At 35.9% G+C, this 21082-nt stretch overlaps 1 protein-coding gene across 4 annotated transcripts; it reads left to right on the top strand.

Annotated features, from left to right (window-relative positions):
• Positions 1–1596: 1596 nt before the first annotated feature.
• LOC121235634 (isochorismate synthase 2, chloroplastic-like) lies at positions 1597–20446 on the top strand. 4 transcript variants are annotated; one of them, XM_041131973.1, is made up of 16 exons: positions 1597–1757; positions 1909–2106; positions 13827–14074; positions 14173–14290; positions 14388–14504; positions 14607–14753; positions 14904–14978; positions 15100–15174; positions 15410–15528; positions 15772–15829; positions 16851–16961; positions 17213–17297; positions 18689–18786; positions 19067–19158; positions 19395–19466; positions 20063–20446. In XM_041131973.1, the coding sequence occupies exons 1-15, from the start codon at positions 1647–1649 to the stop codon at positions 19432–19434; spliced, it is 1692 nt and encodes a 563-aa protein (XP_040987907.1). In that variant the 5' UTR covers positions 1597–1646; the 3' UTR covers positions 19435–19466; positions 20063–20446. The 4 variants fall into 4 exon arrangements, 2 of the variants coding, with proteins under 2 accessions (XP_040987907.1, XP_040987908.1); XM_041131974.1 differs by lacking the exon at positions 14607–14753 and having other exon boundaries at positions 18689–18795; XR_005934578.1 differs by lacking the exons at positions 19395–19466; positions 20063–20446 and having other exon boundaries at positions 17247–17297; positions 19067–19106.
• Positions 20447–21082: the final 636 nt, after the last annotated feature.

Raw genomic sequence — 21082 nt, 5'->3', positions numbered from 1 at the left:
TGTAATTTATAAATACCATTAGTGTAATATGTAGTGGATTGCATTGTGATGCATGCATAGATGGATTTTAACCTATTCTTGATTAATATTATAATTGAATTTTTTAGTTTTCCTTAATGTTGTGCAGTCTGTTGATATTGTCAAATACACAGATGAGGAGTATGAGAAGTAACGTGATATATATATCTTCGTGTTTGCTACCTTTCTCGATCGAAGACAATATGTAGAACTGTGGGTGCTAATGCCGATGAACGGTCCCACTTAAATAGATTTGTGGAACTTGGTAGTAGTTATTTCAGTAGATAGTAGAGTTAAACAATCTATTATAAAAATGATGTTTATCTATTATTTCAGATGTAACTCAGTTTGTACTTGATATGAGAATATAATGCATCACCTTAGTGTATAAATACATATGAGTTTGGATGAGTTGATGGATTTTATTTGCTATATGTGTTTTCAATGTTTAGTTTGAATGAATGAAGCAAAAATTGGTTGAATGTTGCATTTAGGAACAACAAAAAAGAGGCCGAGTAAGAACACTGGGTCAAGAAGTTTTAGCAAAATTTGCTGCTATTGACCTATACCAGCGATGTTATGATCGCCGCAATTGTCATTTCAAAATGAAAGACTCAATTGCGATGATAAAAATTCACAGCTATTGACCTATACCAGCGATTTATATATTGCTGCAATTGAGTTCACCAAAACAATAACTCAATTGCAGCGATTTATAAATTGCTGGTATAGGTCAATAGCGGCGAATTGTTATCGTCGCAATTGTCATTTCAAAACCGTTTAGTCAATTTCGGTGATTTTCTAAAATCGTTGGAAAAACTATTTCCGGCAATTTTATGTATTTTAGCAACAGTAGTAAATCGCTGGAATTAATCGTTCCCGACGATTACCAACTGAATCGTAGATTACAATTGTGGCGATATAAGATACTATTTGCGGCGAAAAAAAATTCGCTAGTAAAGAAAATCTTTCTCGGCGATTTTTAACTTTCGTTGGAGTAGATTAGAAGTGGGGCTTTAATACCGACGAATCTCCAGCGATTTATAAATGCTGCGAAAGGTGATAGGTGGCTATTTTATTATTTTTCCCAGCGAAATTAAATCATCGGGAAAGGTGATTCCCCTTGTAGTGATTTTTTTTGTGTCACATGCATTTAGTATTTTTAGAACACAAATATTATGTGTTTCATAAACTTGACTTCTTAGAAAAAAATTTAATAAAATAAAGGCATTTACTTAAAAATAAATAAATAAAATCCAGGTACAACGACACAGAACCCGGATTTCCGGATTTTAAAAACTCAGATCCACCCGGGTTTCGGCCTGTATCTAATCCGGATCAATTTGGTCCGGGTTTCGGCTCGAGTTTGAAACCCGGGTTTCGGTCCGGGTACATCTGGGTTCCCGGGTTGGAACCTGGATGAACACCCTTACACACGTACATCTCAACCGCTTAAAACCAAGCAACGGCGGAGATCAAGAAAATTGTACTCACTGCAATACTGGAACCAGGACAGCATCCATCGCTCGGCCCTATAAATAATACGGGACTATCGTTATTGTATAGAGCTCTCTCTCTCTCTCTCTCTCTCTCTCTCTCTCTCTCTCTCTCTCTCTGTGTGGGCAGATATGGCAGCTAGCGCTGCAGGTGCCGCGTCGGGGCAATTCCTGACCCGTTTAATCCATCCAAACCAAAGCAAATGCAGTTCCAGTAGCCAAACCCTTCGTTTCTTCCGTCGTGTAAGCATTAAGCAATGCAGTGATCTTTACCAACGTACTTATATATGTAGCATGCGTACGTCTGTACGTGCTGCTTCTTCTTCACATTTCTTAGAAAGTACTGAAGTAATGATGATTGGTCATCTTTGAATGTATGTGTGTTTGAAAGCAGCGATATCAGCCGTGTATAATGTCCATGAATGGTTGCAAAGGATCAGACCAGGCCGGACTATTCCCTGTAGAAACCATTGAAACACGTAGTTTATCCCCGGTTCCATCACCTGCATTGGCCATGGACAGTCTCAAAGCCGCCATTTACCAATTGAAATCAGAACCACCGGCGTCTGCATCAGGGATTATACGTCTCCAGGTAAGCTACCTACCTACCTAGCTAAGCTAGACATTCACGTACAAGTTCTGGGTTTTTTTTTTTTTTTTTTTGGGTGGGGGTGGGTTTTCTTCATCATGGCGTATATTCTCTCCTCCATCCATTCATGGACTATAACGTGTGTGTTTAATATGGAGAGTCCAACTTCTTATCTATCTGTAATGGCACGTGGAAAGCTGGTATTGAACAGCTTCTTGTAAAGTCGATCTTGATCCCTATCCATGCATCCTTCTCTTGCAATCATCTTCATTTTTTTTTATTATATATATGTGAAGATAGTTAGGATTAGGGCGCCGCTTATCTTACTCATATTCACAAAAAGCCCATATTGTTGCATATACCTCATATAAAATTACTATATATATATATATATACATATATATTGCACCCTCATACTATCATGATATGCAAAATCCAGTGCAATTATCTCAAGTGTTAGTTTAATATATACCATGTTTCAAAACTAACGTACCGTAGTTATTTGTCGGTATAAAATGTGTTTTTAATTAATTAATTAATTAATTAGTAATAGTTTTCGTATTACTAGAACAAGAAGACCGAATATATAATTATTAACTATATATATACTTCCAATATATTCTGTTTGCTTTTATATATATATATATATATATATATATATATATATATGATCCTTTATCATGAGAAAATAAGTTTTGCAGCTTTGAATTAACCATTTGCAATGAATTTCAAAGTATAAAATAGACTCCACTATAAATAAGTACAAAAAAAAATCACACTTTTTAATAGAGTCCACCTCTTTACAAAGGACCTGCATCAGATTTATACACATAAATTACATAATTAAGATTTGTTATCTAATATTACTTCATAGTTTAAACACCACGCTGTAAAATGGATGATAGCTAGCTAGTAATTAGTTTTGAAGCGTCAGTTGAATTTTTCTCTCTTGTTTTCTTTTTTTGTAAGTTTAATAATTTATGATAGTATAATAAGAAGAAAGCATTGCTCTATTATACGTACATTCATTATTGTTTTTTGTTTGTTAAAAATCATGTTTTTTATTTAAATTAATGTTATATATAGAGTATATATTTATATAAGATATATGATTAGAGCAGATAATTTATTGACTATACTATATATTATTTTCTGGCTGCTTAGAATTAGCTTCATATAATTAACACTACAACAAATTTGAGCTACTGGGACAATTTTTCTTTGGAACGAAATGAAAATCATTCCAAGAAATAAGATCCAGGACAAAATTTTGATTTCGTTCTAACGAACGTATACTAAGGACGATAAATTTTGTCCCTAATAAAATAATTATTCGAGGATGGAAAAAAAATTGGCTGATTAAGTGCGGAAAACTGATTTATCGTTCGAACAACCTCTACACCGTTCGAATATGTAGATCACCCATTTTCGTACGACGTATAGGGTTTGAACGGTCAGTTAACATTCGAATGGTAATATTGTGTTCGAACGGTGATACTAATTTAATAAAACACTTAATCAATTAAAAAAATAATAATAGTAATCAACAATTAATTTATAAAAAAAAGCTATAATGCATAATTAATTAAACTTACAAAACATCAAATATTGTCCATACCAAAAATAAAACAAAATACAAATAAAAGATATAAAATACTATGTCTCCAACTCTTTGAGGACATCCTCGATTGCATCTATTTTTGCCTCTATTTGTGTCAGTCAAGTAGATATCGTCTCCTGATTCTGAGACACACGATCAACATTCACAACTAAATTAGAAATGGCACCCGTGATCTCTTTACGTAAGCCAGAGATGGAAGTCCTGATCTCCGTACGCAATATATCAGCAATCTGATCAGGAGTAACGGTGCGTGATGCCTCAAGGAGCACGAGCACGAGTATGTTTGCCGAGAACGGGAATGAAATACCTCGTATACTGATAATATATCTACCATCATCATCCAGACTGGAGGCACTGATCCCTCTATAAAAGTCGGTAACGAGATCAATATATGCCAAGAACAGGAACGCCTCATTCCTCTGGTCCAAAATCGTTGACCAACCGCTCTCCACGAACATCGATATCAAGGAGCAGCATTCTAAGAGAAGATCTTGAAAATCGTCAATCTTCACCTGATGGTCTAATAAAATTTTACAACCTAGGACTGTATCGACCGTACTACTAGAAGAACCTCGTTCTCCTGGTCTGGCACACTTTGACTTTCCCCTAACAGACATTTTAATCTGAAATTTAAATAATAAAACTAAAAAGATTAATTACAAAATATAATACACAAAACAATAAAAAATTATATAATTAATGAAACAATTTAAATCTGTTTTCTGTGTTTAATTGTTCAAATGAGCTATTTGATGTTCGAACAATGTATCTTATGTTTAAATTTTGTATATATAAACGAATGCGCTCGAACATCTTCAAACGCTAACAATACATTTCGAATGGTTTTGGATATAGGCAGTCGAACGATATAGATACCGTTCTCAAGAATGACTTTTGGGTTCTAATCGTTTGAACGATATAAACACGTTCGAACGGTAACTGGATCAAGCTCAACAATGGCTAAGTCAACTCAATGGCCATTGAAACGAAATGAATCCACCGATTCTTTTCGTTTCTTCAACAAAATAACACACGCACAAGGCTGAAATGTCTATAGAAACATTTCGGTCTTGTCCATAGAAAACTCAATTTAAGTTTAGATTTAGTACTCTGGGGCTGCAAAACATAAGGCCAAAATGTTTCTATGGACATTTTGGCCTTGTATGTGTGTTATTTTGTTGAAGAAATGAAAGGAATCACTGGATTCCTTTCCTTTCGATGGCCATTGAGTTGCTCAACCATTGTTGAGTTCGATCCAGTTCCCGTTCGAACGTATTTATACTATTCAAACGATTAGAACTTAAAAGTCGTTCTTGAGAACGGTGTCTATACCGTTTGACTGTCTATATCCAAAACCATTTGAAATGTATTGTTAGCATTCGAACGCATTCGAATGCCGTCATTTATATATACAAAATTTAAACGTAAGATACATTGTTCGAACGTAAGATACCTCGTTCGAACGATTAAACACAAAAAAAAGATTTAAATTGTTTCATTAATTATATAATTTTATGATTCTTTTGTCTATTATATTTTGTAATTAATATTTTTAATTTTATTATTTAAATTTCAAGTTGAAATTTCTGCTAGGGGAAAGTCAAAGCGTGCCATACCAGGAGAACGAGGTTCTTTTAGTAGTACGGTCGATACATTCTTAGGCTGTAAAGTTTTATTAGACCGTCAGGTGAAGATCGACGATTTTCAAGATCTTCTCTTCGAGGGCCACTCCTTGACATCGGTGTTCGTAGAGCACGGTTGGCTACCGATTCTAGGCCAGAGGGACTAGATGTTCCTATTCTTGGCACATGTTGATCTTGTCACCATCTTTTATAAAGGGCTCAGTGCCTCCAGTCTGAATGCTGTTGGTAAATATATTATCAACATATGAGGTATTTCATTCCCATTCTTGGCAAACATACTTGTCGATTTTATCAGCATCGCATATTTGGGGATTGTATATCCAAACGTGGTGTCCAAGGAGTCTTCAGCTGATGAGGAGAGAGTTGAGGACGAGGACACTAATACTGATGGATTGGATGGCCTCTCAGATGCAGAGGTGAGGCAGTTGGTTGTTGGTCCAGATGCTCCTCCTTATGATGGGATGAAGAGCATCAAACATGTTCATTTATCAGATTTTTTCAAGATTATAAACTTAATCATCGCCCACAACATTGACCATCGTCAGCACAAGACGGAAGTTGGCATAGATAGAGTGAGATTTATGATACGTGTCGCTCGTTTGATGCCTATCGACCTAGTGGATTATATATTCACTTGGATGCGATCAATGGTTTCATATGCTACAACGACAGATATTTTGCCGTTCGGCCTCCAGATCACACGATTCATGTTATCGGTCGGGATCTTACTTGATGTTGCTTAGCTTATCCAGGAGTCGATTGGACCAATCAACTCCTCCACCCTGTCACGGAGCACGGGATACTCGAGACTTCATCTTCATGCTCCTACTACAAAGCCAGTCGATACTCAGACCAGAGATGCACACCCGACTGATCATGGAATATTGGCCAGTGAGACATCCACATAGCCTAAGGCATCACGCACTGCTACTCCTGATCAGATTGCTGATGTAGTGCATATAGAGATCCAGATTGTCTTCTCTGGCTTACGTAAAGAGATCATGGGTGCCATTCTGAGTTAGTTGTGAATGTTAATTGCGTGTCTCTGACTCAGGAGATTATATCTACTCGACTAACACAGATTGAGACAAAAATAGATGCAATCGAGGATGTCCTCAAAGAGTTAGGGACATAGTATTTTATATCTTTTATTTGTATTTTGTTTTATTTTTGGTATGAACAATATTTGATGTTTTGTAAGTTTAATTAATTATGCATTATATCTTTTTTTTATAAATTAATTGTTGATTACTATTATTATTTTTTAATATATTAAATGTTTTATTAAATTAGTGTCACTATTCGAACACAATATTACCATTTGAATGTTAACTGACCGTTCAAAAATTGGTGATCTACGTGTTCGAATGCTATAGAGGGCTTTTCGAACGGTAAATCAGTTTTTCTGCGCTTAACCCACCAATTTTTTTCATCCTCGAATAATTATTTTATTAGGGATGAAACTTATCGTCACTAAGTATACTGTTCGAATGTATTCGAACGGTCTGCATGTTTCAGTATTTTTTTGGAACAAAATCAAAATTTCATCCTAGATTTTATTTTTTGGGACAATTTTCTTTTCGTACTAAAGAAAAATCATCCCAATAGCTCAGATTTGTGGTAGTGAATGCTATTGTCTAATAGGAAGATCAGCACATTACATACATGTATTGCAGTTTTAATTGGGGCATCATTGAGTAGTAGTATTGCTTAAGTTGATCATATATCACATGAATCATAGTTTTGGTCATATATATGTATGTATGTATGTATGTATGTATGTGTATTGATTGCACCTAAACTTAATAAATAACGAGTAATGTTAGATACAGTCCTGCGGTATTGTGTAAATTTTGCGCATTCATTTTGAAAAAAAGTGGAGTTCACTTTTAAAAAATTAATTTTTTTTATGTGAATCTCATGTTTATCTATTTTTTTAATGAGAATATGCGAAACTTGCACATCTTAATACTGTAAACATAATTTTTAATGAATAAAAGATGCTAGCTCTTCCATGCATCCTACCTGCTGGTTTTAAATGATTTTCCTTTTTTTTTTTTTTAATTTTACAAAGTGTACATATTATTTTCTTTGTAATGGAGAAGATACACATTAACTATTTTTCTAATTTTCGGCTCCAAATAGTCATTTCCATGTTAACATTTTATATATTCTCCTACTGGAGAAATAATTTGTACAAGTTTTAAAAAGAAAAATCTTATGCAAATCTTTGTAAAAAAGTAGATCCACAATAAAAAGGTAAAAAACTATTCTTTATTAGTGGGACCCGCTTTTTTACAAAGAACATGTATAAAATTTATCTATTTGAGACTTATACCCAATATTACTTTTAGAAGAAGATAAATTAGTTATTATTTATAAAAAATTGTAATTTATATATTGACATGACTTGATTTGATATATTAAAATTTTAAAATTTAATATATCATATCAAATAACGTCAATTTATAAATTCAAATTTATCATAAAATATAATTTGCTATTAGTATAATAAAACAATTATCATTGCTAATCATATATATCTTTTGACTTATTGTTAGAATAAAGGAAATATGAGAGCAGAGTAAGCACAATAGAATCACAATATTCCTTGTTGTATTGTTATGTGGTACTGTGTCAGTATATATACACAAATAAAGAATAAAGTTTGTTATGGGCAACCGTAGACAATAACAAACCTATTGTCTACGGTATTTACACAGAGTGCACATCATGTGCTTGAGACAATACTCAGCTCATATATATTCTAAGGAACATCAAAACCATCTATTCTAATACGCCCCACTCGAGTTCAAGGGTGTGTCAACAACATTGAGACTTGATTTGAAACGAAGATACTTGTCAGCTACCAAGGGTTTGGTAAGAACATCAACAATTTGATCTTGAGAGCTGATGAAGGAAACCTTCAATGTATTGGCAGCAACTCTATCCCTCACAAAGTGATAGTCAATATCCATATGTTTAGTTCTAGAGTGATAAACTGGATTTGTTGAAAGGTAGGTCGCCCCAAGATTATCACACCATAAAATTGGGGCTTGAGATAAAGAGATACCAAGTTCACGTAGGATAGTTTGGAGCCATATTACAGATGAGGCTATAGGTTTGTACTCCGACTCTGTTGAAGATCTAGCCACAGTGGACTGCTTTTTGGAGCTCCAAGATATCAAATGTTGACCCAAGAAAATACAATAAGCACTAGTAGAGCGATGATCATCCGAACAAACACCCCAATCGGCATCGGAGTAAGCTTGGAGTGTGAGACTTGACTTTGAAACAAAAAACAGTCCATGATTAATTGTAGATTTTAAGTACCTTAGAATTCTTTTCACTGCAGTCCAGTGAGACATTTTTGGTGCATGTAGGAATCGGCAAACCTTGTTCACCGCAAAAGCAATGTCTAGTCTCGTGATTGACAAATATTGTAATCCACCTACAATACTCCTATATAATGTGATATCTTCAAAATCAGGAGTATCATATTTTGACAATATTAAGGAGGCAGACATTAGGGAGGACATGGGTTTTGCATGGAGCATATTGCTACGGGTGAGAAGAGTTTAGAGGTATTTACATTGAGACAACATAATACCATCTTGAGTATAGTCAACTTCAATACCAAGAAAAAAAGCAAGTCGGCCCAGATCCTTTACAGGAAAAGCAGTACCCAAATCATGTATTAATCCAATGATAGCAGATGACTTCAAAGATGTAATGACAATGTCATCCACGTAGACTAATAAATAAATTTGAGTATCAAAATGGATTAGTATAAATAATGATGGATCAACTTTAGAAGCTACAAAACCATAATCAAGTAGCTAGGTACTTAGCTGAGCAAACCAAGCTCGTGGAGCTGGTTTTAGACCGTCAATTGCCTTATGAAGTTTGCAGACATGGTGTGGTCGAGTGGAGTCAATAAAACCTTAGGGTTGCTGCATATAAACATCATTTCTTAGTAACCCATGTAAAAAGCATTTTGTATATCAATTTGATGCATGAGCCACCCTTTGGAAACAACAATAGATAACACAAGTCGGATTGTTGAAGGTTTTACAATAGGACTAAAAGTGTCCTGGAAATCAATTCCAGGTTGTTGATGATATCCCTTTGTAACCAAACGGGCATATCTACGTTCGAATGAACCATTCGTGTGGGTCTTGGTGCGAAAGACCCATCGACACCCCAAGACATTTTAGTGAAGAACGGGCGGAACCAACGTCCATGTTGAATTTCGAAGAAAAGCTATATATTCCTCCTTCATGGCCCGTTGCCACTCATCAAATTTTGAGGCCTGAGAAAAACTTGAAGGTTCATCTGGAGTTTGTGCAGAGACGGTGAGACAGTGTCGAGTGGGGTAGGCAACAGTTCCACCAGTGAATCGGCGAGGACGGGATGAGTTTGTGTGTGCTCGTGTAATGATTGGAGAGCGAGGTGGAATCAAGCTTGAGATCAACGAATTTGTTTGGGAAGAGTTTTGAGCAGGTTGCACGGTGGAAGAAGGAAGATTAGGGCGCTGGTTTGGTAAAGGTGAAGAGGATGAGTTCTCAGTGCGATTATTAGGATGAATGAATGATGAATGGGTTGGGCCTGGACCAAGGATAGATGGGCTGAAATTGAAAGAAGATGAGTTTGCTATAGGGCCAAGAAGAGACGAAAAGAAGAGGGGTAAATGGGTTGGAGAGGATTCAAAATTGAGAGGAAATTGCATGGGCCTTGTAGAGGAGAAAGGGAAAGATTTTTCATTGAAGAGCACATCCCGAGAAACATATAATTTGTGAGTTTTGAGGTCCATGCATTTGTATCCTTTTATGGACTGGAATGTACCCGAGAAAAATGAAAGAGGTGGACCAAAAATTTAGCTTATGGGAATTGTAGGGCCTTAAGTTGAGCCAACACTCACAACCAAAAATTTTGAGGAATTTGTAGTCCGGTTCACAGTTGTGAACCTTAGAGTAAGGTGACTTGTTTTTAAGAGTGAGAGTAGGAAGTAAATTGATGAGTTAAACCACAGTTTCAAAGGTTTCAACCCAATAGTTAAAGGGAAGAGAAGATTGGGCTAAGAGTGCAAGCCCAGTTTCAACTATATGACGATGTTTACGTTCGACTAACCCATTTTATTGATGGGTGTGAGGACATGAAAAACGATGTGTAATGCCCAGTTGATTGCATATGGAGGTGAGAGGTTTGAATTCACCACCTCCATCGGTTTGTAGTGTAATTAACTTGGAATTAAACAAACATTCAACTAAAGGCAAAAAAGTGGAGAAAATGTGTGCACATCAGATTTTAATTTCATGGGAAAGAACCAAGTATATCGAGTAAAATAGTCAACAAACGAGACATAATATTCATAGCCATTTCTTGAAACATAGTGGGCCGGGCTCCATACATCAGCACAAAGTAATGCTAAGGGCTTAGTGTAATGTTCCGACGTAGAAGAAAACGACAATTGATGACATTTTGCAAGAGGACAAACTGAACAATAGAAAACTGAATCTGTGGGGAAATAAGGCAAACATTTTGAGTGCAACACGCGAGAGACTAAGGCTAGAGATGGATGCCCAAGCCGCCTATGCTAGTGAGTAACTAAAGTTCGTTCTCCAACATGGACAGATGGGGGAGGTAGTAAGGACTTGGTGGTGGGGAAGATGTATAGACCATCACGAGTGACTCTGGTGAGGAGGATTTTCTGTGTCACCTTGTCCTTCACAGAAAAATAGGTGGCATGAAATTCAAAATAACAATTGTTATTAGTGCAAAATTTGAGAACAGAGACAAGATTTTTTGTTATAGAAGGAACGTAAAGCAAGTTTCTGAGAAGAAAGGGAAAGGAGTTAAAAGCAAGAGAGGAATCATCAAAATGATCTACTGGAATGCCAGCACCGTCACCCACTCTAATGGTCTCACTACCTGCATAAGGCTCATAAGACATGCTCAAGTTACATGAGTGAGATGATGAGTGGCTGCAGAATCGGAGTACCAAACCGATTCAGAAGAGGGGGTTTGAGTAGTATAGTTTGCTGAGAAAACTTTGGGAGCTTCATACTGATAAGAATGATTAAATCGTTGCCTACACTGAAGAGCAACATGGCCAATCTTTTGGCACACTTGACAGACTGAGTGTTGAGAGTTATACTGCTGAGATTGGGACTGTGGTGAAGTGTATTGAGGAGAAAAAGTGCGACCACCATGGTTATTGAAGTAGCCATGACCTTGACCACGTCCCTGACGTCCTCTTAAGAAAGAACCTAGTCCACGTTGATCACGGGAGGCAGAGGTAAAATGTGCTGATGGTTCAACAATAGTAATAGAGGAGAGAGATGGTTGTGCATAAGACGAGTTTCATGTATGAGAAATAATTGGTAAAGTTCATGAGATGAAATGGGGTCAAATCGAGTAGTAATGGAGGTTACGGAGGATTCATAAGAAGAACCAAGACCATTGAGGATGTAGGTGATGAGTTCTTTTTCGGACAGAGGAGTCTTAGTTGTAGTAAGCGAATCTGCTAGTTGGCTCACCTTGCCAAAATAGTCCGAAATGGTTTGTTCACTTTTGGAGCTGAAAACGCACTTGAAACTCTTTGTCTTGGGATTGAAAAGAGAACATAAAAGAAAGAGAGGTCCATAGTTGATGAGATGTAGTGAAAGAAAGAACATGATTGAGTATAGATTCTGAGATGGAGGAGAAGAGGATGCTGAGCACAAGTTGGTCTGTCTTGTGCCAGGTGAGAAAATCAGAGTTGATTTTGGGTGATGTATTCGAGGAGTGAGGTAGAAACTCAAGAGGTGAAGGAGACGAACCATCGACGAAGGAGAAGAGGTCTTAACCTCTGAGATATGCCGAAGTTTGAACTTTTCAGAGAATATAATTTTCAGTTGATAATTTTGTAGTCATAATGTGAGAAAAGGAGGAATTAATATGGTGGGAGGGAAACGAAGGAGGAGGCGTTGGAGGATGAGGCGTTGGAGGTGGTGGGGGATTTGAGAGTTCTTCAGCCATGGATCAAAGATGATTAGTCGATTGCTCTTGATACCAAGTTAGAATAAAGGAAAGAGGAGAGCAGAGTAGGCACAACAAAATCACAATATTCCTCGTTGTATTGTTATGCGGTACTGTGTCAGTATATATATACAAATAAAGAATAAAGTTTGTTATGAGCAACCATAGACGATAACAAACCTATTGTCTACGGTATTTACACAGAGTGCACATCATGTGCCTAAGACAATGCTCAGCTCATATATATTCTAAGGAACATTAAAACCATCTAGTCTAATACTTATAACAACGTTTACATAGGTATGTAGGTAAAAATAATTTTTTCATGATTTTATATCATATGTTAGATTTACTTAACAATAAAAATAATTTTATAATTTAACATAATACATCAAATCACGTCAAATTTTAGGTTTATTTTTATAAAATTTCTTTATTGTTAAGGCATGCCTTTTTATTAAAAAATAGTCGGAGTACTTTTGAATAAAAAGAGAGAATAAAATATGTTTTACAATTTCAAATTAAATCATAAAGTTTCAAACTTAGGCCATTCGATCTCGTTCGTTTTCGCAGATGAGATGAGCTGAGATAAAAGTTAAAAATTGAATAAAATATTATTAGAATATATATTTTTATATTATTTTTGTTTTGAGATTTGGAAAAATTAAATTTATTTTATTTTATGTGTGAATTTGGAAAAATTGTAATGATTAAATGAGATGAGATAAAAATAGTTGTTAAAACAAACGAGATAGTGTTTCATCTCATCTCATCTCAGTATTAGAACTTTTCTAAATCTCTACACAAAATATAGTAAATAATTCAACTTTTTCAAATTTTAAAACAATAATAAATTAAAAAATAATATTTTAATAAGAAAAATACTTTAGCCACAAATAGATTATACAAAGTAAACTTACAAACTGACATAACTTGATGTGATATGTCAGATTGTAAAGTTACTTTTATTATAAAGTAGATCTAATAAATTCTATAAAATCACATCAGTTTGTGAATTTACTTTGTATAATTTTTTTGTATCTATAGAAGTTCTTTTATAATAATATTTTATTAGACTTACAACTTTCATATCAATTCATCTCATCTTAACTCACTATCCAAACAATACTTTAAATTATCAAAACGTGTACATTACATATTCTACGTACATAATCACAGATCATATTATTGATAGCCAAATCACATAATTATGTATTTAAATTGAAAGATAAAAATGATAAATTACATATTGATATACGGCGTGGGATGACTATTAGAATTTTTGATAATAATCTTAGATTGCAAAAGACCAGAACGATAGAAGATTTAAAATATAAATTCTTTTTTAATTTGAAAATAATAAAAAAAAAAAAAAATTGATAGAAATTAGCAGAAGAAAGTAGAAACAAAAGCTAATGGGCATACTTGTTTGTGATTAGGTCCCAATCCAGCAACAAATTGACGCAATTGATTGGCTTCACGCCCAAAACAATCTCCTTCTTTCTCGCTGTTTCTTCTCCAGTCGATCAGATAGCTCCGATGTTTTCCAATCTGTCGACAGAAACGGCAACGGGAATGGCAGCCCAAAGGGAGCAAACAGTATGGTCAGTGTTGCCGGCGTGGGTTCGGCAGTCTTCTTTCGACGGATGGGCCCATTTTCATATAGCGACTGGAAATCCATTAGAAGGTAGTTAAACTGAAAATTAATCTCATTTTCTTCTGTCATTTCGGAAGCCCAGTACGTTAAAATGAGAAATCTCGATGTGGTATTTTCTCTGTATGAAGGTTCCTCTCAGCTACGAGCCCTTTAATCCGTGCTTATGGAGGTATCCGTTTCGATGCGAGGTCTAACATGTCGTCAGAATGGGAGCGTTTTGGTTCCTTTTACTTTATGGTTCCTCAGGCAAGAGAAGCTGTTTTCATTACACGATTGAGTTGGGGCATTGGGTCATTTTTCTTGTTGGGATTAATACCTTCCGCTACTATATTCTGAATGACAGGTTGAGCTGGATGAGCTTGAAGGAAACTCAATGCTTGCAACAACTGTTGCATGGGACGAATCCCTTTCATTGCCATGGGAAATGGCTATTGATGCACTTCAGGCTACGATGCGCCAGGTCCGTATATTTTGTTGGCTTTGCGCAATGAATGGATATTCGTGTGGTTAGTCTCTTGTACCATATCTATATTTCCTGTTTATACATTCTTAGATGATGCAGCTTTCTTCCTTTGTCGTAAACATGCGAAACGAACGTCCTAAAACATTCATAGTAAGCAAGACTGATGTTCCGTCTAAGAAATATTGGGAACTTGCTGTTAACAGATCCTTGCAGCAAATAGAGAGAAGCAACTCTGAACTAACCAAGGTTATATATATTCTGTGTTTTTGATTTTGAATATTCAGGTTCTATGGTTTCGAACACTAATTTTTCCATCATATCCACCCCTCTACCTGCCTCCTCTTTTGTTTTCTCTCTCTTATGTATAAATGAATCAATCATAACGTGATAATTAAGGTTGTGCTAGCACGAAGCAGCAGAGTGGTGACTGCTAACGATATTGCTCCTACAACATGGTTAACATGTTTGCAGGTAGTATTTTCTTGTCTTCATTTAATTTGCACCGTCGAACTATACATATCGTGGTATTTATCCCCAAATTTTATGGATCTGTGAGATAGCAAGATCAGCTTACATCAGCTAGACATTGTAGGTTGGAAAGGACAAGGACAATGCTTATCAGTTTTGTCTACAACCACCTAATGCACCAGCATTTATAGGCAATACGGTAAAAAGTCTCATTACTCAACAACTAGCTTATGCTTTTTATGTCCCCCCCAACAAAAATTTAAAAAAAGGACAAAGATTTTGTTTTTTGTATACTGCTTTCCTGGCATTCCTGTTCACCTACCGGTTTTGCCCTTTACTGCTTGTGCCTGTTACTGGGTGATAGTTCATATATTTTCAAAGTCCTTGGACTCAATGTCCAACATTAACTTAACGTGTATAAACTTTGTGAACAGCCGGAGCGACTATTTCACAGAAAATGTCTTCGCGTCAGTAGTGAGGCTTTGGCTGGAACCCGTGCCAGAGGTGGATCAATGGCTCAAGATCTTCAAGTAGAACTTGACTTGCTTTCCAGGTTATTAGTGAATTACCATTAGTTGTTAACTTTTAGGGATGTAATACCATTACTAATGCTGGATCCTAGAATGTATTTAGGTGTACTCTTGTATACACGGGCCTTGCCTATTTCATTCATATCAATAAAATTTACCTCTTACTTATTAAAAAAAAAAACTAATGCTGCGAGTAATTTCAGTTCCTCTAGTGTGGCTGACATACAACTTTTATCATGTCACTTGTCCTTGTACTGATTTTGCAGTCCCAAGGACCACCTAGAGTTTACCATAGTGAGAGAAAGCATAAGAAAGAAATTAGAGGCAAGTTTACTTATGTTACTTATTTTACTGGTCTTCTTATATGTATTTCTTGATATGTTCTTGGTAGTTGTTTGTAATGAAACTCTTATCAATGGCCTTCCAAGTAGGATGCCTAGGATGCTCTGATGCAGGAAAAATTGCAGAAGAAATCCAAAACTGGTTTTATGCCGGAACTCCAACCGCAATTCCTATTCAATTTAATATTCTGGAAGGATTTGATTTCCTTTAGATGTGGAGATTCAGAGATAAGTTTAATATAGTTGACCTCTTGTTAATTGAGGAGAACCTAAGACGTCTTTCAATTACAGAGTTGACTTCATTTACTTTTGAAAGGTTTCATTTTTTTTTATTAATTAAATTCTAGAGGATAGAATCAATGCAATTCTAGAGGTTAGAATCAACCTCAATCTTTTGCAGTTTCCTTTCCGCTACATTGCCATCTGTGATTGATATAAAAAGCTGATTGTGTTACGTGTCCCTCCTAAAACCCCATCAATTAGTTACTATGATCATAAGCTATGTGGTTAATAAGTCCCTCAATTGTCTATGTTTAGACGAATGCCTTATTCATGATTACGGATCATTGCAGTCCATGCATTTTACCTCTATACATCCAACAATCATCTACAATGCAAGTTGGCAAAACCAGTTTTCTTCCTTTGAGAGGCCACTAGCACCAGATTTTGCTAAAAAAAAAAAAAAAAAAAAGAAAAAAAAAAAACCCAGCTATACCATGTATGCCCTATTTTCTCTTGTGTCCCTGTTAGTGCTTTTGGTTTTTCTTGATCATGCCTTTGCCTCCATCACTAGCATTCTCTTCTAATAAGCGCATGTTTCTAATGATGCCATCATGCTTAATTAGTCTTCTCTTGACTTCGAAGCCTACAACATTCATATAAGCAAGTAGCTGGATGACATGGCATTAACTGCTGACCCAACATCTCTGTATTGAGCATTTGTTATAGACTCTGTCCAAGTTGTTCCGGACATCTTAACTTATGCTGACAATTCTGCTTTGCAGGCTGTATGTAGCGGTGTAATGGTAGAACCAAAGAAAGTGATAAAGAAACTACGAAGAGTCCAACATTTATATGCCCAATTGACAGGCAGGTTAAAATGTGAAGATGATGAGGTGAAAACAGAGACAGTCCATCACAATTTTCACAGCAATTTGATCTCTGATTTACATTCAATCTGTGTATTTTGAATCCTTCGTGTTTACTTTCCTGACCTCAAAGTTAAATGATTGCGGTTGTTTTTCTTCCAAATAGCTTTAAATCTTAATCATTAATCCATGCATGACATGATGCTTTTTTCATTTATATTTGTTTTCCTGTACCTGTATTCTTTACAAAATTCTTCTGTTTTATCTTTCCTTGCCAGTTTGACATCTTAGCTTCTCTTCATCCCACTCCAGCAGTTTGCGGATCTCCAAGAGAAGAGGCACGAGTTTTTATAGCCGAAAATGGTAGATACTCTATCATTGTTATTTTTATGATGCACAGTCCAAGTTTTGTTTTTTTCTTTCAAAGTTCTTTGAGACGACATTCAAAAGTCCTCTTACAATATTGCATGCAATTTATTAATTTTGTCAGCGAAAGGAAAACTGTCTTCAGGAATAAGGTTGAACATGTGAAGGAAATCAAGATGCCAAAAAAAGCTATACATGCCTTCTATGAGAGGCAAAGTGTACTATATTTGAACATGTTTGGAATAAGTTGGATATGCTAGTGGCACTGATAAATGGTGGATTGAAGGGGAGGGAGGAGGTGGAGGCTATGATGGTGGTGCGGAGTTGTGGTTTTGCTTTTTGTGGTGTTGATTGAGAGCGGATGTGGTGGTGGTGGGTGGCACTATAGAAAGGTTGTCATGGTGGTGTTGGCTGTGGCAGTAATGTTGGAGTAGCGTTGTTAGGATTTGTGAATTTATTTCCCAAATTTAGAACTCTGGTGCAAATCCTAATTTGTCAGTGTTGTGACTTCAATGGAGTACCATTTCCTAGACATAGGTGCCCCATTTAGAAGGGAGGGGATGAACCTGTTTCTGGGTGCACCTAGTACTCACATGAACCCAATCCCAACAATTGGGATTGCCTAACTTGGTAGAAAGTGGAGTAAGTTGGACCAGTTAAGAGTCGAACCATGGAGTTCACGAAATATCCTTAATCAGATGACATAACTTGTGACTTCAAGAGAAATTGGAAAACAGATAACGACACTCAGACTCAGGGAGAGATTCTGTAGCTGCTCAGGAACTGCAAATTGGCTGCCTATGTCTGGATGCTGCAGGACACTTTTTTTGTATCATCATTTCCATGTCAGTACCTAGGCAGATTAGTGGTCAATAATTCCTTCTCTAATTACTGCTTTTATGGAATTAGATGTTCAATTTGATTTGCCTTGAAAGCATACTCTTTGATTTCATTGGCTGGATATTCTAGCAAATGTAAGACGTGAGGGCTGCTAGATAATTAAAATTTAGTCCTAATGAAAGATTTCATAAGACAGCTGCGAAAACAGGGGAGTACTCAAATCTTTTTATTTTTTTCTTCCGTTATTTTAGCAGTACAAAACCAGCTTGTACTTGATTTCTCACCCCTTTTTGGACCATATACATGGACTGATTATGTATCATTTATCTCACCTAATACTAGCGCAAGTTAACAAGGCATAGCCATTATAAAAGTTTAACAAAACTTAGTTTATATTGCTGTGACCAGTAACAGTAAATTGCTGAAACTTTATAGCACAGTTATCATAACACTATTCTTCAGGCAATATAATATTAACCTTGTCTTCCTAAACCTAAATTAATTGGTATTAATATCAATATACATGAATTTCTATGTATATTGTTCAGAGGTATTTGATCGAGGAATGTATGCTGGGCCTGTTGGTTGGTTTGGTGGTGGAGAGAGTGAGTTTGCAGTTGGCATCAGGTCGGCATTAGTGGAAAAGGTGAGCCAAGTAAACCCTATTTTTTAGTTTACTAATCCATTTTGAGCTAGTGGAACTGCCTTCAGAACTTATGACGTTTTAACTCAATTAAGAAACAAAACCCTGACTTCTTACAGATGCCACACTTCTAAGAGCAAATTTACTAATAGTAAGCTCTAAGCAATAGTAAAAGAGCATATAATTTGTTTTGTATATTGCAAGAAAATCTTTGTAACTGTCTGAATCATTTGGAAACCATATTGTTAACAACATCACGGTGCTGACCAATTCTGGATCCTAGGGTCTTGGTGCATTGATGTATGCTGGAACAGGGATAGTAAAAGGAAGCAATCCATCTTTAGAGTGGGATGAACTGGAACTCAAGATATCTCAGGTATGTTCACATGTAGGTCGGTGTAGGTGGGCGGTGCATACGGATTGTTTGTGGATACCTGGGGTGTGTTTGTTTGCACCTGTGTTCCAGCTCTTCATGATCTGGTTTACATGTATCCTAGCCTCTGTGTGTGATGAACACGGGCTCTCTTAAGAGCCAATCCCTTTGCATAAATCATTAGCATTGTTGGAAGACATTCTTGAATGCTATTTTAATTGTTCTGATCTGTTCTGTCGTTCATCAAATTGCTTAAACTTGAAGTGCCTCAGCGTTAAACATTGATGACTTGAAGCGTATAAACTAAAAGGTTAGCAGAGAAGCTTTATCACGAGTTCATTAGCTGACTTGGTTATAGTTTTTTACATTTGAAACTAGCATTAAGTATGTATATATATTTTTTTAATCATGTCTATTTTCTTATCCTTATTGATGGAGTCACCAGCATTAGTGCACTTGAGCAAGTAACTTGTGTTCTGAACAGACTACAACTTTGAATTTTCCCATAATGTGAATATCAAGGGTAAATTGGGTTGCAACCCAGTTTACTGTCATCATTGATGTTTTGCAATATAACCTTAGTCCCATGCACCATCTGGAGAACCATAAGTCATGAAAGACTTTCTCCAGTTTATCGCTTCCATTGCTTGGTGGTCTCATCAGCACATCTAGTTTCACCTATGCTAATATGTTAAAAATCTGCATTGTCTTGTACTCATTTTGAAGTATCTGGAAAACTATGAACTTGGTAACATTCTCTCTGTATCCTTAGTGCATCCAACATATGAGAAGATGCCTTGAGCAAATCATTCTTGCATAAATTGTTTATCTTGGAAGTTGTAAATCTGAGACCTGTCATACTAATAATTTACCATAAGTTTGAAGCTTCGATTTATGTGGTGACAGATGTCGTGAAGCAGAGACATGATTTCTTTACTGAAGGGTTGATTTTCACTGGACGTTGATTCATATTTTGAGCTCTGTTGTATTATCTTCTGCTCCAGAATAATTCCATAACCTAGTATTACAGGTTCAAGTTCTCCACCTTGCTTGTTCAGAGTGGGAAATCCTCCTAGGGTTTTTTCCTTGGCCGTTCGATCATGTTACAAATTAAATTGGCCTGCTCAAATTTAATGTCAAGTACACTGTCAGTCTGCTACACACAACATCGAGTCTGGATGGTTGGTGAATAAATTGTAACTTACTGAGAATACGTAATGTAAATATTATTCATTTGACTCAGTATTGTATGTTTGCCTGAATGAGTTATAAGAATCTTCCTTTCGGAAATGGGTGTGATGGTTTGTATCTAGAGAATCCTACAGCGTGGCTTTTACCTGGATTTTGGTTGCCTATTTGAAGAGCGGCATGACCTCTTCATGTGTACTAAAAGCTTGCAGAAAGCTGATATAGAATTCTATATCAGATGATTATATCAAGCATTTGAAAATTTCTCATTTAGGGTATAAGCCCAAAGAATGGTTGAACAACTAACTCATTGTTAGTTCCAGCTTGAAATCATCTTTTCTTTCATTGTGAGGTGGCCAAGTCTTTGTGTAATGAGATTTTTGGTCAGATGGGTACTGATTGGGTAATGCCTAAGGAAGTGGTGATCTTCTTGCATGTTGGAATAGTTTAGAGGGAAGATGTAACGCCCCGATCCCGAAGGTTCGGAGAGTTAGTTCTTAATACTTAATATCAATTCCAATACCACAACTATAAAATCTAGAAAACTCAATAAAATATTAATTATTTTGCTCAACCCAAATATACATGTTCCTTCACTGAAACAACAAAGAAATTCTCAGTAAGATAAATTAGAAACTCTTCAATAATTCAAAAATATCCTTAACTCAATACATCAAAATATTCGAAAATAATCAATTTATTAATTATGACTCTCAAATAAGTACTTGTACCCCCAGA

This window comes from Juglans microcarpa x Juglans regia, chromosome 6D (assembly GCF_004785595.1).
Source record: "Juglans microcarpa x Juglans regia isolate MS1-56 chromosome 6D, Jm3101_v1.0, whole genome shotgun sequence".
Taxonomy (NCBI): Eukaryota; Viridiplantae; Streptophyta; class Magnoliopsida; order Fagales; family Juglandaceae; genus Juglans; species Juglans microcarpa x Juglans regia.
Note: the sequence above shows the minus strand (reverse complement) of the source record. Positions and strands in the feature narration are given on the sequence as shown.